General features: G+C 55.1%; 5 protein-coding genes across 5 annotated transcripts; 3 read left to right on the top strand and 2 right to left on the bottom strand.

Moving 5' to 3' along the window:
- Nucleotides 1-519: 519 nt before the first annotated feature.
- QBC33DRAFT_541507 (CobB/CobQ-like glutamine amidotransferase domain-containing protein) lies at nucleotides 520-6,388 on the top strand. The gene is made up of 20 exons (XM_060428168.1): nucleotides 520-1,163; nucleotides 1,234-1,338; nucleotides 1,420-1,655; nucleotides 1,718-1,740; nucleotides 1,814-1,852; nucleotides 1,912-2,047; nucleotides 2,108-2,465; nucleotides 2,518-2,591; nucleotides 2,653-2,696; nucleotides 2,770-2,828; nucleotides 2,900-3,307; nucleotides 3,375-3,408; nucleotides 3,497-3,721; nucleotides 3,831-4,157; nucleotides 4,277-4,414; nucleotides 4,489-4,669; nucleotides 4,806-5,055; nucleotides 5,118-5,228; nucleotides 5,287-5,532; nucleotides 5,622-6,388. Exons 1-20 carry the CDS (start codon nucleotides 600-602, stop codon nucleotides 6,105-6,107), a joined length of 4,044 nt encoding a protein of 1,347 aa, XP_060282795.1. The 5' UTR covers nucleotides 520-599; the 3' UTR covers nucleotides 6,108-6,388.
- A 217-nt stretch (nucleotides 6,389-6,605) lies between these two features.
- QBC33DRAFT_588779 (SET domain-containing protein) lies at nucleotides 6,606-8,130 on the bottom strand (the record flags this gene model as incomplete). Its single annotated transcript, XM_060431558.1, has 2 exons — nucleotides 7,223-8,130; nucleotides 6,606-7,149 (listed from the first exon to the last, which is right to left on the bottom strand). The coding sequence occupies exons 1-2, from the start codon at nucleotides 7,876-7,878 to the stop codon at nucleotides 6,606-6,608; spliced, it is 1,200 nt and encodes a 399-aa protein (XP_060282794.1). The 5' UTR covers nucleotides 7,879-8,130.
- Nucleotides 8,131-8,923: 793 nt separating this feature from the next.
- On the top strand, nucleotides 8,924-9,981 carry QBC33DRAFT_588778 (uncharacterized protein; the record flags this gene model as incomplete). The annotated part of the gene is made up of 2 exons (XM_060431557.1): nucleotides 8,924-9,070; nucleotides 9,154-9,981. 2 exons carry the CDS (start codon nucleotides 8,924-8,926, stop codon nucleotides 9,979-9,981), a joined length of 975 nt encoding a protein of 324 aa, XP_060282793.1.
- Nucleotides 9,982-10,854: 873 nt separating this feature from the next.
- Nucleotides 10,855-12,701, top strand: QBC33DRAFT_588776 (acid protease; the record flags this gene model as incomplete). The annotated part of the gene is made up of 3 exons (XM_060431556.1): nucleotides 10,855-11,259; nucleotides 11,331-11,976; nucleotides 12,051-12,701. 3 exons carry the CDS (start codon nucleotides 10,855-10,857, stop codon nucleotides 12,368-12,370), a joined length of 1,371 nt encoding a protein of 456 aa, XP_060282792.1. The 3' UTR covers nucleotides 12,371-12,701.
- On the bottom strand, nucleotides 12,442-13,934 carry QBC33DRAFT_611770 (uncharacterized protein). Its single transcript, XM_060432458.1, has 5 exons — nucleotides 13,554-13,934; nucleotides 13,404-13,493; nucleotides 13,218-13,345; nucleotides 13,082-13,168; nucleotides 12,442-13,023 (listed from the first exon to the last, which is right to left on the bottom strand). The coding sequence occupies exons 1-5, from the start codon at nucleotides 13,792-13,794 to the stop codon at nucleotides 12,829-12,831; spliced, it is 741 nt and encodes a 246-aa protein (XP_060282791.1). The 5' UTR covers nucleotides 13,795-13,934; the 3' UTR covers nucleotides 12,442-12,828.
- Between the last annotated feature and the right edge of the window lie 196 nt (nucleotides 13,935-14,130).

Here is a 14,130-nt window from a genome sequence, read left to right as displayed (position 1 = left end):
CGCAATCACAGAGGGATCCTTGAGCCCAGTTGTGTGCTATGCCGTTAAAGCGTCAGCCGGTTTGTGTGCGGAAACTGATTAGGGTCAACCCAACGCCTCGAAGTTAGTTATAACCTTGCTTGGGCCTCCTCTTCGCTTCCTGTTCTATGGTATAAACCGAAAAACATTTGCATGGGAAGAAAATGAGACTGTTCAATACTAACTCACTATACACACTTTTTATGCCTTTCCTTTCCTTCCTATTTCTACTTTAAGACGATACTTAGAATCGGTAAATTAGTTTCCTCGGCATTCGCAACTTTCTGTGAAATGGTTCCTTACCTACAAAAATGATGTTAATGAACAATGTGTGGTGGCGTGAAAGTTCCCAGACGCCTGGCAGCTGGCAGCTGGCAGCAGCTGGGAGATAAGTCGGCCAGAATATCAGCCACAGGACTCAGCCACATGGTGGGGTCCATCCTTGCAGAGATTTTACCCTGCATTACGTACGCGGTGACACATTTGGACCCCGCGGGGCATTTTTCGATTTCGCTCATCAACAGCTCTTCGGCGACAACGGCATTCCTGTTTCCAAGCTCAGCACTTGGAATCCTCTCACCATGGCGTACGAGACATTGACTGGCGAGTCGTGTTTCACGGCCTCGGAGGCGGCCAAGTTGATCGGCCTCATCAACAAAAAGAGCCCCGCCAAAGTCAGCCAGCTTCGCGGACAGTGGCTCTATTATGTCCATTTGGAGAATGGACTGGACAAGGTCAAGCAGCTGCTGCACGTCACTGGCCAGCCGAGGAGCTCTGCCTCAGATGAAAAGAGTGTCGACATATATATCACACCGCTTAACATCTCCCCATGGAGCTCGAAGGCCACTAGCATCGCCCACGTTTGCGGCTTGAAGGACCAGGTTCACCGTATGGAGAGGGGCCGTGTAGTTACCATTGAGTTTGAGGATTCGTACGACGGAGAGCAAGAGCTGGCCGCGCTACGCGACGTGATACACGACCGTATGACCGAGAACTTCGCCCTCGAGCCACCAGCGCTCCATGATATGTTTGGAGAGAAAGAACGGCTCCCGCTTATCATTGTTGATATCTTCGCCGACGGGAAGGACCCCCTCTCTGAACTTCAGAAGTACAACAAGGCCGAGGGCTTGGGCCTTGACCAGCCGGTACTCCCTTGCCTCTGTCTGCCCCTGAATCTCAGGTATATAGCAGTTACTAACTCTGCAATGCTCATAGAACATGGAGTACCTCGTGGCCGAGTTCAAAAACCTTGGACGGTCGCCAACAGACGTTGAACTCTTCATGTTTGCTCAGGTGAACAGCGAGCACTGTCGACACCATGTAGGCAACCTTGGGGATCACCCAATTAGAACTCCCGTTTTGCTCCCTCAAAACAGTAATTGCTAACTCATGCTTGTAAAGGTGTTCAACGCGGCCTGGACCATTGACGGCGTGGCCATGGATAACAGCCTCTTCGGCATGATCAAGAACACTCACAAGCAGACCCCGGACTTCACCATCTCGGCCTACAGTGACAATGCCGCCGTTCTCGCTGGTGAAGTTGGAAACTATTGGGCCCCGGATTACTCGACCGGCTCGTGGAAGCTCACGAGAGAAGTCGTCCAACCGGTAATCAAGGTCGAAACCCACAATCACCCGTAAGTCAACAGGAGGAAGGATTGTGCATTTAATAGGAGATTGCTGACTTTGAATGCTAAAGGACAGCAATATCCCCATTTCCTGGTAGGAAGCCATCTTCACATTTCTCTGTGAACGTTCTATCGTCTAGGTAATTGCTAACCCGCGGGTATCGTAGGGGCTGCAACTGGTAGCGGTGGAGAGATTCGAGACGAGGGTACGTGACTGACAAGCCCGTCGTCGGTTGAAAACCTGCTCACAGTCGTTTTCGTGTAGGTGCTGTCGGGAGAGGTAGTTCCCCCAAGGCAGGGCTTGCAGGGTTCTGGGTGTCAGATCTCCTATTCCCACCGCGCCCTTGGGAATCCGACATCGGAAAACCCGCGCACTATGCCAGTAGCTTGGACATCATGCTGTAAGTTAGCCCGGCCCCGGTTCCACTCCACCTGGCAATCGTTGACTCTCGTTATTTCAGTGAGGCACCCATCGGCTCGGCACAATTCAACAACGAGTTCGGACGTCCCGCTCTCGCAGGCGTGTTTCGAACCCTGCTCACTAACACGGCCGGGCCGGACCAAACCCCCGACTGGAGAGGTTATCACAAGCCCATCATGATCGCCGGCGGCATTGGTACAGTTAGGCCCCAGCATGCCATCAAGGAGCCCAACTATGTCAGTGACGGCGCCCACATCATCGTGCTGGGAGGTCCGGCGATGTTGATTGGCTTGGGTGGGGGTGCTGCTTCGTCCAGCACGGGCTCGGACGCCACCGCTGAGCTCGACTTCAACAGCGTCCAGCGAGGAAACCCGGAAATGGAACGGCGTGCCCAGATGGTAAGCAAACAGGGCTACCCTTTATACTCGGGCATTTGCTGATATTTCAAAGGTCATCAACACTTGCGTTGCTTTGGGCGAGGATAGCCCAATCGCCTTCATTCACGATGTTGGCGCCGGAGGATTGTAAGGAATCCCCTGGATTCTTCTAGTTCGTGAAGGCAATTGCTGACTACCGGCATTGCAGGTCAAACGCTCTTCCGGAATTGGTCAAGGACGCAGGCTTTGGAGGTAAGCAGCCCGGGGCGATCATCTTCAATTTTTCTCTCGGACGACCTAGAACATTTACTGACTTCCATTGCAGGCGAATTCCACTTGCGGCAAGTGGAAAGCGCTGATAATTCCATGTCTCCGTTGCAAATTGTAAGTGACATCACCATTCTGTCCCCCGTCGGTCCTTGGTGTAATGACTGACTTTTCTGACTTCATTTCAGTGGTGTAACGAGGCCCAGGAGCGATACGTGTTGCTCATTAACCCCGAGCATCTCACTCGGTTCACGCGGATATGCGAGCGCGAGCGTTCCGGCTTCTCCAATGTGGGCACCGTGGTTTCCAACCGGGACGGACGAGCAAAGCTGGTCCTCAAGGATGAGCAGCCTACTATTAAACCTGCTGTTAACCCCATCGATCTCCCGATGGACGTTTTGTTCCCACCGGGACATAGGATTGAGAGGAGCGTCGAGAGAGTCGAGAAAGCTCTCCAGCCATTCGACGCGGCGAAGAGCCTCGAGGAGAAGCACGGCGTGTCCGACTTGGGTTCTATGATCACCCAGGCCACAAAACTCGTCTTCAACCTCCCCGCTGTTGGTTCGAAGATGTTTCTGATTACGATAGGCGACCGGGTAAGTTCCTCCTGCTCTGGGTTCGGTGCCCTGAGATCAAGATGATGTGCTGATTTCGGTTTCTTAGACCGTCGGTGGTTTGACAACGCGTGACCAAGTTGGTAAGAAATTCCGATGCCCTTTATACTCTACCTGAGTACTCCGCGAATAAGTAATTACGGCGAGATTACTGACTCTGGTTATTCGCAGTGGGACCATGGCAGACTCCGGTGGCGGATGTTGCCGTAACCCTGACCAGCTTCAGCATCGACGAGAAGAGCCGCGCCGGCGAAGCGTTTGCGATGGGAGAGAAGCCAACTCTTGCTCTGATCTCCCCGGCCGCATCCGCCCGTATGGCCGTGGTGGAGAGCTTGATGAATCTTGGCGCAGCCGACATCAAGGGTTCCAAGAACCGCAGGGGCGACTTGAGGAGAGGTCAGTATCTAGCCCCAACCTATTTTCTCCCCCTTCCGGCAGTGTTGTTGGTCGATCCATGCCATAATACAAACTCGGGTGATTGCTGACTTCCGATCTTATCATTCAGTCAAACTCAGTGCTAACTGGATGGCTGCCGTCAACCACCCGGGCGAGGGAGCTGAACTCTACGACGCTGTGCAGGCGATCGGTTTGGAGTTGTGCCCAGAGTTGGGAGTCTCCATCCCCGTCGGTAAGGATTCGACATCGATGAAGGCGTCCTGGAAGGAGTCGGGAGAGGCAAAGAGCGTGACAGCCCCCGTCTCGGTCGTGATCTCCGCCTTCTCGTTGGTAAAGGACGTTCGCAGGACTTGGACACCACAACTCCGTCGCATCGAAGAAGTGGGAGAGTCGATCCTGCTTTTCGTCGATCTTGCGCAGGGACGCAAAGCCATGGGTAAGCAAGCACCCTCCGAGTCCATCATTGTCTTTCATGGTCCCAGGGAAACTTGAGACGCGGGTCCCTTGCTCTTGCGGCAAGTCACACTAGACAATTACTGACCTGCTATATTATAGGTGGTTCCGCCCTGGCTCAAGTTCTTGGGCAGCTGGGCAACGAAGCACCAGACGTCCGAGATACGGAGTTGATCAAAGATTACTTCGATGCCCTTTCCCAACTGCACGAGGAGGATGTGGTCCTCGCGTATCATGACAGTGAGTTTCGGAGTCCCTGGTTTCCCTTGCTTTCTCGCCATGTATGGTTCAGTTGCTAACTCGCAACCTCACAGGATCTGACGGAGGTCTACTCACAACCGTGGCGGAAATGTGCTTTGCTGGTCGATGCGGAGCCGACATCTCACTTGATGGAATCGCCGATTCCAAATCTCAGGTCCTCGAATCCTTGTTCAACGAAGAACTTGGCGCAGTCTTCCAAGTTCGCAAAGATGATGTCACACGGTTCACTCGATGGTCAGTAAAGAGATGTCACCTTCCTTCCCCCTTAGTGCCCGTTTGGGCACCAATCTGCCCTTATTTCTCTCCCCGATTCCGCTCTCATCTACTCTTGGAGATTGCAGAAATAGAAAACGCTGACTTTGGTCCCCAGCTTTGCCACCTGCGGGCCCCCGAGTGGTTTGATAAGACCAATCGGCTATGTTCGGGCGACAACAAAGCAGTCGCTGACGATTCGATACCAATCGAAGGTCCTGGTCAGTCTGGACAGGGCTGAGATGCAGCAGCAGTGGTCCAGCACCTCCTTCGAGCTGCAGAAGCTCCGAGACAATCCGGCTTGCGCAGACTCCGAATTTGCTGCTCTTCTCGATTCGAAGGACCCGGGTCTGTCCTACAACCTCACGGTTAGTTTAGTGCCTACACCATTTCAATACCCCTATTTTTTGACTGACACGTCTTCTTCAAGTTCGATCCTGCCGATATCAAGCTCCCTATGATGACTGCTCTCAAGGGGCTAGTTGCTCGCCCGCGGGTCGCAATCCTCAGAGAGCAAGGCGTGAACGGCCACGCAGAAATGGCGAGTTTACAATCCGTTCCAAACCCTGTCGGACTCTGTTGCTAACAGTCCATCCCAGGCCTTTGCCTTCCGTGCGGCCGGCTTCGACGCCGTCGACGTCCACATGTCGGACATTCTGGGCGGCTTCTCGCTCGCCGGGTTCCGCGGCCTCGCGGCCTCCGGCGGCTTCTCCTACGGCGACGTCCTCGGCGCCGGCCAGGGGTGGGCCAAGTCGATCCTCATGCACGACGCCGCGCGCGACACTTTCGAGGCCTTCTTCAAGCGGCCTGATACGTTTACCATTGGAGTTTGTAATGGATGTCAGGTATGTCACCTGGGAGTTGTCCCATTGACGAGTTCCTTTGCCCTCAAATTGGGTCAAATTGAGTAATTACTGACAACCTGTCGGTGTAGATGTTGACCAGGATCGCGGAGCTCATCCCGGGAGCCGACAACTGGCCGATCTTCGTCAGGAACGCCAGCCAGCAGTTCGAAGGGCGCTACTCGATGGCGACGATCCAGAGCCCGGGCCCCTCCCTCTTCTTCGACGGCATGGACGGCTCCTCGCTGCCGATCGTGGTGTCGCACGGCGAGGGCCGGGCCGAGTTCGCCTCGCCGGCCGACATGCAGGCCCTGGACGCGGCGGGCGTGATCCCGCTGAGGTACACCGACAACTACGGCAACGTCACCGAGGAGTATCCCATGAACCCCAACGGGAGCCCGATGGGCATCGCCGGCGTCAGGAGCCGCGACGGCCGCGTCCTCGCCATGATGCCGCATCCCGAGAGGACCATCATGGCCGACGTGTCCAGCTACACGCCGGGGGAGCAGCTCGACAAGTTCGGCCAGTTTGGGCCTTGGTATCGCCTGTTCCTTAATGCCCGTAAGTGGGTCGGGTAAGGTGCGAGGTGATGGATGATGTGCTAGGATGTTTGTGGCGGCTTCATGGTCTGGCGTTGTATGGCTTATATTTCGATGGTCCCTGGGGGGGAATGTTGAACTGCCTCAGTGGCTGAAAATTTTAGTTGATGAGGGTTAGAACCGATAAATAAACAGAAACGCATCCAATATGGCTCAGAATGCCATGTGACTGGGTAGCGGGTTGGGGCCTGCTGATCCTCGCTATCCGACCACGAGCTCGTCATATGCTTTACGTTGTAGGGAGGCAACTGCCGTTCCGCACCAGAGTAGCTCGTAGAGACATCTTATGAATAGCTCGATTTAACCATTGCGAGCTACTAGTTACCTAACTCAGCGGCTGTCTACTTCGAGCACCATATTTTTACTGTTCTCGTAGTACTCTACCCTGACAACCGCGACTTGCGTGGCTCATACCTCCATTTTGCATGCCGTAAGAACCATTCATTCCCCCACCCCATCCAACACAGCCACCCCCTGCTACTTAGGCTTCGGGCCTCGCCCCTTTCCCCCACCCCTCCTCTGGCCCCAAGTCCAATGCTTCTCCGGGTCCTCAGCCAGCTGCCTCATAGACAACCAATCCGCGCGCCCCGTCCCTCCCTCCCTCTCCAGCGCCTCCACCGCCCTCGCGGCCATCTCCCGCGCGCCCTCGACGTCGCCAAACAGGGCCAGGTTCAGGGCGGCGCGCGTGCGCGCCCCGCCGAGGTACATGTCGAGGCGCTCGGCCTCGTACAGGGCCACGAGCTCGCGGCCCGTCTCGGCCGTCACGGCTGTGCTCTGCGGGTCGTCGAGCTCGTCGCGCAGGGTGACGATCTGGGTGATACGCGCGTCCGAGACGGACACCTCGGTGGCCGGCATGAGGCAGTGCGAGCAGGCGCAGGTGAAGCCCCACCATTGGAGGCGCTCTTGGCGCTCGGCGCGAGGCATGGCTGCGTCGATGTAGCTTACTGAGAGCTCTTCGCCTGGGGCGATGTCACGGACTGCGATGGTGGTGATGGTTAGGTTGCGGATGTGGTATTGGATGCTGGGGGGGGGTTGGGTTAGTTTGTTTGTTTGTCTGTCTGTCAGGCTTGGGGGTGGCAAGGGGGGAGGCTTACTTTGGCCTGCAGTCGTGGTTGAACCGGGCTACGTCTAGGAAGCAGCCTAGGTGGTGGGCCTCTTCCTTGTCACCGTCGATATCCATCCGGAAGCAATTCTTGTTCAAGATATCCACGATGGTGTCCCCAACCAGGCTCCGGAACGCCCTCCGGGTCGGCGCGGGAAGTTTCTGCACGGCCATGTTGTACATGCCGACTTGGTATTTGTCTGGCATGGTATTGTGCAATCTGAGTTGCATCATCGCGGCTGGCGTGTTACTCATGATGTGCTCTCCCATCCGTATCGTCCTGTTGGCTATGAGACCCAGCCCCTTTCCCGGGATGTCGGCCTCGTAGTAAGAAGGACTCTTGGTGTCATCCTCGGCCTTCGGAGTATATTCCTTCACCATTCGCTTCACTATGGCGGCATTTTCCGCCGTCGTGGCAAGCACTATCCCTCCTCGGAACTGGCGGTTCGAGAAGATGCAGTGCTTCCCGATGCAATTGTGAGGACCCTCCCATTCGGTGTCCTTGCTCGGGGGTGAGATGCCAATGCCACATGTGGGCTCCGACTTCTGCTGCAATGGACTCCATGGACAGACTTCAGTGCCGTGTACCACCTGGGACACGATAGCAACCAGCACTATCAACAGCGTTCCGTAGAGTCGGAATCCCATATTGGCGGCGCGCTATCTCCCAGGGTTCCAAGGGCTTATGTAGATGATGGGGGCGTGCTGCTGGCTTCTTCACAAAAATTGCAACAAAATGACACGGTTTACGTTTTAACGGTGAGGCGGAAGAAGACGCCCCTTCACCAAACAAGACACATCTCAGGATAGCCCATGGCCGCAGATCCAGGCATTCAGCCTAATGCCCAAACCAAAACGCTGGGAAATGCGCTTGTCTTGGCGGGAGAACACCCTGGTCTGTAGATCTCGTGAAATTCAGCATGGCGTGGATTTCCAACTTCACATGCCTGTTGTCTCTCATGACTGGCTCTTCGTAGTTTCGTAGAACATGTGCTGGTGGTTCTTTGATGGTGGTTCGATGTTGGTCTGAAGTGCTCTCTCGCACAATTCGGGGCTGAAGTCGACTTGATGCCCCAACTAGATTTCTCCCTTTATCTCCACCTACATCCACTTATGTAGGGCGCATCACTTGAACCACCATTAAACTAAGCCCCGTCCTATTCGGAACCTTCCTGTAGGTAGAGCGAGAGGGACAGCCTGCCACTGAGTGTATCCATCCCATCTATTGCGAATACAATTCCATCGTACCTTCCCCAAGTGATGGCTGGATGGATTGGGGCGACATGGACAGTCAGTGCGCTGTTGTGCCTTGGAGTAGGGACACTCACTTGCACCTGCTTGAAGCTACCAGTACCAGCGCCGGTGTTGCAGTTTAGGTGCCACTGGCTTCCAGGTTTGTAACTGTCATTCATTCATGTGTCTTTCCATTGTTACCACCGTTTCCGACCTGAATGGTCTGCGACTGAACTCGCAGTTCGTTACACCTGCCCTATGCAAAATGCCGGACATGGTTATCTTCTTTTCCACCCGCCATCCTCTTACATCCCTTGTTCCTCGGGTCTATTGTTGTCATCGTGGAGCAAAGTCGACTACAATCACCCCAGGCCTAGTAACTCCTTACACACACCGAAGCTCCATTTCCAGAACCAGGACTTGTTCTCTCTGCCACGTTACCACACAAACAACATTCAGCATGCAAGGTAGCAAAGATAGCAATGATAACTCGGGCCAGCGGCAGCCAGATACCCCGACCACACCGTCGAAGCGCGGACGCCCCCGGTCCAACGCGATCTCTGAGGGCAGCTTTACACAACCCCGGAAAAGGAAGTCAGCAGCCGATGTAAGCATGACAGACAACAACCATCTCACCCCCTCTCCCCAACACTCCCATCCACAACCCACTAACGTCCTCCCTCCTCCTAGACCGATTCCTCAACAGAGTCCCTAGCCCCCTCTCCCATCCGCCGCCGCCGTAACCACCGCCGCAAAGTGTCCATTGGAGCAGCAACCCCCGACGTCCCCCCAGACGCCGTCGACCATTCTCCTGGCAATCCCTCAGGCCTGCCCTCGATCCACAGCAGCAGCAGCAGCAGCAGCAGCATGCCACCACCGCCACGTCCAATCCCCCAAGGCGTCCGATACCTAAACTCCTCCAACCTGCCCCTTGGCGTTCCCCTGGCCCTGCTCCCGGAACTCAGGGGCAGCAGCAGCAGCATGCCACCACGGCCACGTCCAATCCCCCAAGGCTTCCTAGAGCCAAACTCCTCCAACCCGCCCCTTGGTATTCCCCCGGCCCTGCCCCCGATCCACAGCAGCAGCAGCAGCAGCAGCAGCATGCCACCACCGCCACGTCCAACCCCCCAAGGCGTCTTAGACCTAAACTCCTCCAACCCTCCCCTTGGCATTCCCCCAGCCCTGCTCCCGGAACGCAGGGGCAGCAGCAGCATCATACTACCACCGCTACACCTAATCCTCCAAGACGTCCTAGACACAGCCGCCTTCGCACTGCGCTTTGGCATTCCGCCTGCCCAAGCCCCGCAACGCAGGGCCAGCAACAGTGGCATCCCCTTGGGACCCCAGAACGATGCTGTGGTGTGGAGCGGCTGGGAGCATGAGAAGTCGAAGGGAAATGAGAAGGAAAGGGAAGGGGAGAAGGTGAGGGAGAAAGGCGAGGATACAGATACTTGCAAGGGCAAGGAGAGAAAAAGGGAGCATGAAAAAGATGACGGGCAGGAGAAGGGGAAAGGGTAGGGCTTCCCTCAGAAGGATTGCCTTGGCCGGTCTACTGGAAATCCTTTTTTAGAGTCCCTACCAAACTGGTTCCAGGACGTTGGTTGATTCTCTGGTTGCCGACGGCTGTTCAGCAAAGGTTTTTGAAATAGATAGGTCAGGCTCTAAAGCAGCATGATTACAATGGCACAGCGTCCGTCTTTTGGTACGGAATATTATGCTTTTGGAGAAGAGCAGCCTTAGCTTGCGATGCTTTTACACAGACGGTGAGGACTAAAGGAACATTCCATCATCCGCCACATCCGAAACCTTTCCGTTCTAAATAGGATGGGAAAATCGGACAGCGCCAAGCGGCTCGCAACAGGCCGCTCCCTAGGGCGGACGGAGAAGCAAAGCGGACCGCGAAGCATCCCAACACCTGGGAACAAGCGACACCAATGGGGGCGGCCATTTATCTCACTGAAAATACCTGTACTTTTGCTCCCCTCATACTTAGGCTGACGCGGGAGGATGCCAGGTCTTGTGACGGACGATTCAGAATCGTTCGACGTCTATAATACGCCCGATATATAGTATCAATTAATGGCAATTTGATGGCAAAAAGCGAGACAGCACTGCATCGGCAATTCAGAGCACATTTATCACACGCCACTGCCGGCAAATCCACTTACCACCATACTTATATCATATACGTCCCGGATTCCAGAACGATGCTGTTTATGCACGGCATCCGCGTCTGTTTCACGCGGGGAAAGTATTCACGGTCCTGTTGTTGTCGATTCCTGGGTATGAACGGCGCATTTCGTTGTTTGTTAAGCCCAATCGTCCCAGGTCTCAGCCTGTGAGACCTCCCCTGGAACACCTTCCCCGGGAAGAAGTCGGAAGCTCGCGGCCATGAAGACGCAATGGCTCCTGGAGGCTCTCGGAGTGGCGTCATTCACGTCGCTCTCGGCGGCCGCAGCCGTCCGGGGAAGCATCCCCCAGGAGGACGTCCATGTGCAACGGAACAGTCGGCGGGATTCGAATGCCATCGCCGTCACCTCTAATTACGTTTCTCTGAGGGCGGTGCCAAAGCTTGCTCCGGATGGTTCTCCCAAGGCCGGACGTCGAGACTTGACCGATCCGCCAGCGGGATACCCCTTCAATGCTGGGTTGACCAACGTTCAAGACATATACTACGTCACAGACATCAAGGTTGGAAACCAGACACTGCCCGTGAGTATCGACACCGGGTCCAGCGATACATGGTTTATCAAGTCGCCCTTCACCTGTATAAATAATAACAACATGCCAATGCCGGTAAGCAATCACCCCTTCTGCAAGCCCTCATTCCTTGGGGCTAAACGAACGGGAACACCCCCCAACCGCAGGAAGCAAAATGCGGCTTCGACGAGGGCTTCATTGGCAACTTCAGCCACGGGACGATCCCCGGGTCCCGATTCAGCCGGCAGTACGCGGACGGCACGTTCGTGACGGGCTACTTCGGCTTCGACGACGTGACGCTGGGCGGCGTGGCGATCCAGCACCAGCAGCTGGCCATGGTGAACCAGACGTACTGGTACGGCGACGGCAAGACGTCGGGCCTGCTCGGCCTCGCGTACCCGCTCATGACGAGCATCGACGGCAGCGTCGCCATGTACGACCCCGTCTTCACCACCATGTGGAAGACGGAGCAGATCCTGCCGCTCTTCACCATCGCGCTGTCGCGCGACGACGAGGGCAGGAACCTCACGACGGCGGCGGGCGACGAGTCGAGCTACCTCGCCTTCGGCGGCCTGCCCCCCGTCGACTACGACGACTCCACGTGGGCGCGGACGCCGATCCAGACCATGGGCGCCATGCCGAGCTGGAACGTCGACGAGAAGGGTCACGGTCTGTACGTCATCACGGCGGACGCGTACATCTACGGGAGGGTGAACGCGTCCGATCCGGAGTCGACGGCGGGATTCACCGTCAACACGACGCAGTTCCCCATCTTGGTCGACAGCGGCTCGACGCTGACGATCCTACCCACCGGTTCGTCTTTGCTTCTCATTTCCAATCCCCCTTCCCCTGAACAAAACAAAACCCCCCTAACCCAAGACCCCTAGATCTCGCAACAGCCATCCTCAAATCATTCTACCCGCCCGCGCAGTTCCTCCAGAGCGACGGGGCGTGGTACGCGCCGTGCAACGCCAAGATGGCGCGGTTTGGCGTCCGGATCGGCACGCAGGAGACGTACTGGATGAGCGCCGACGACCTGCTGCGGCCCGGTGCCCGGGACAAGGAGACGGGCCACCTGTGCCGGGTTGGGATCATGGATAGCGATTCCGGGCCGCATGTCCTGGGGGTCACGTTTTTGTCCAACGTCGTTGCCGTGTTTGACGTTGGGAACACCGAGATGAGGTTTGCGAAGAGGTTGGCGTATTGATGTTGATGTTGAGATGACGCGTTTTGTTGTTGCATGTTTGGCTGGAAATGGGATGCGTGAAATATCCCGCCGGGAGAGTTGCTGACCGTCCGTGGGTGTGTGTTATATGTCCCTGACATGGACTTAGTCTGTCATTGCCGGAAGTGCATGATCATGAATTCTTGTGAGCGCCGTTTCAAAGCTGAGAATGGTTGCAATCAGCGACACCAGTACACATGAGAGGCAGAATTAGTTGCCATTGCAAACATTATCTCAGCTTTGTGGCAAGCTGCATCTAGTAAGCCAACTGTGTCACCGTTGGTGTACTTCTCGGAGTAGGGAAATTAGGGGATAACTCAACACATACTCCCTTGATACTTTGCCTGTGTTTAAACCCCTAGGGATCCTCATCTATACGACGCACTAAATTTGGCCATCACAAATTCCCGTCCGTCTTAAGACCCTGACGAGAAAACAGCTTAAAGGATACCAGTCCTATTCCCCGATTTATGCTGCTCTGCAAAGGCCTTGATGGCATCCCAATCCCTGCACTGATGCGTGGAATTTGCTCCTGTAAACCCATATCTCGTTACCTTCCCATCCTGGCCAAAGACTCGATCATCAGCGTAATCCATCGTCGTATCTCCGGCGCACATGACAGCCTGCCGAATATACTTTTCTAAAAGTTAGCGTCTAGATGCCTCACACTCCGAAGAAAGGAGAGAACCATACGTCGAGACAATGGTACTCATGCCCGTCTCCTGCATAACGGGACTTATCACGCTTTTCGTATTTGATGATTACATCCCGTAGAACGGCCTAAAGTGGGGTTAGTAATGCGTGCCAGCGTCGAAAAGGGGAAACATACTAAGCAGTGAAGTTGGTGAGTGACGGAGAGAGAGTAGACTTCTCCTTGCTCAGGGTCGTCTTCGATAGGCTCGCTATCCGGCATGTCGAAACGCCGGGGATATGGGACGCGGAGGAAGCCCAAACCGACTATATGTATTGGTCAATAAATGTTCAATTGAGAATTGCAAAGTTTAAAGGTCCTTACCTGGCATCAGGTCGTTCCATAGCCCGTATCCCTCGGGTCCTGTGTCTTCATATTTGGTGGGGAATTCAAAGGTTACTTCCTTGATAGGTACTGTGGTAAGTTGTCAGTACCAATGCTGTGTAATAATCCTGCCATGGGATGTTTCCATACTCTCAGGAATGAATGCCTGCTGAGGCATAAGACTGCCTGCGACAGGCTGGGGCCGCCGTGATGTGGCATCCTCTTTGGACCAACTTTGTCCTACAGCAAGTCCCAAGATAAAAGAGGTCACTGCAGATATGGCGATAAATAGCGCTGCCACCGCAATACACCAAAGGGATAACAGCCTCCTAGGATGGGGTGTCGCCGCGCCATCCTCGTCCAGCGGAATTGATGTATAGTCCTTAGACATTCTGGTTGTCTCTTACGAGCGGCAAGGCGATGCAGGACGTACGACATAACGTGGAACTTCCATTTCAGCCTTCGACAGGAGGCGGAATCAACAACTCCGTCTAGCTGGTAATATTGCCACGTATTCATCCCGACAGCCTAAAAACCCTCGAGTCTCATCGGTGTAACCAAATTCACGTGACCCTGTCGACAGATTGGAGGTTATATGTTCAAAGGGAACTCTTCAAAAAGAGATTTCTGCAATCCGTACTTATTAGTCGGGAATCTACATGTGCAGGACTCAGACTGCGGAAAGATTACATCCCAGATTCGAGCACAAGACTATGCGAGTGTCGGC

The sequence above is a fragment of the Phialemonium atrogriseum genome (genome assembly GCF_030411735.1).
Source record: "Phialemonium atrogriseum strain 8032-3 unplaced genomic scaffold QBC33scaffold_15, whole genome shotgun sequence".
NCBI lineage: Eukaryota > Fungi > Ascomycota > Sordariomycetes > Cephalothecales > Cephalothecaceae > Phialemonium > Phialemonium atrogriseum.
This window is presented reverse-complemented; position numbering and strand designations above follow the sequence as displayed.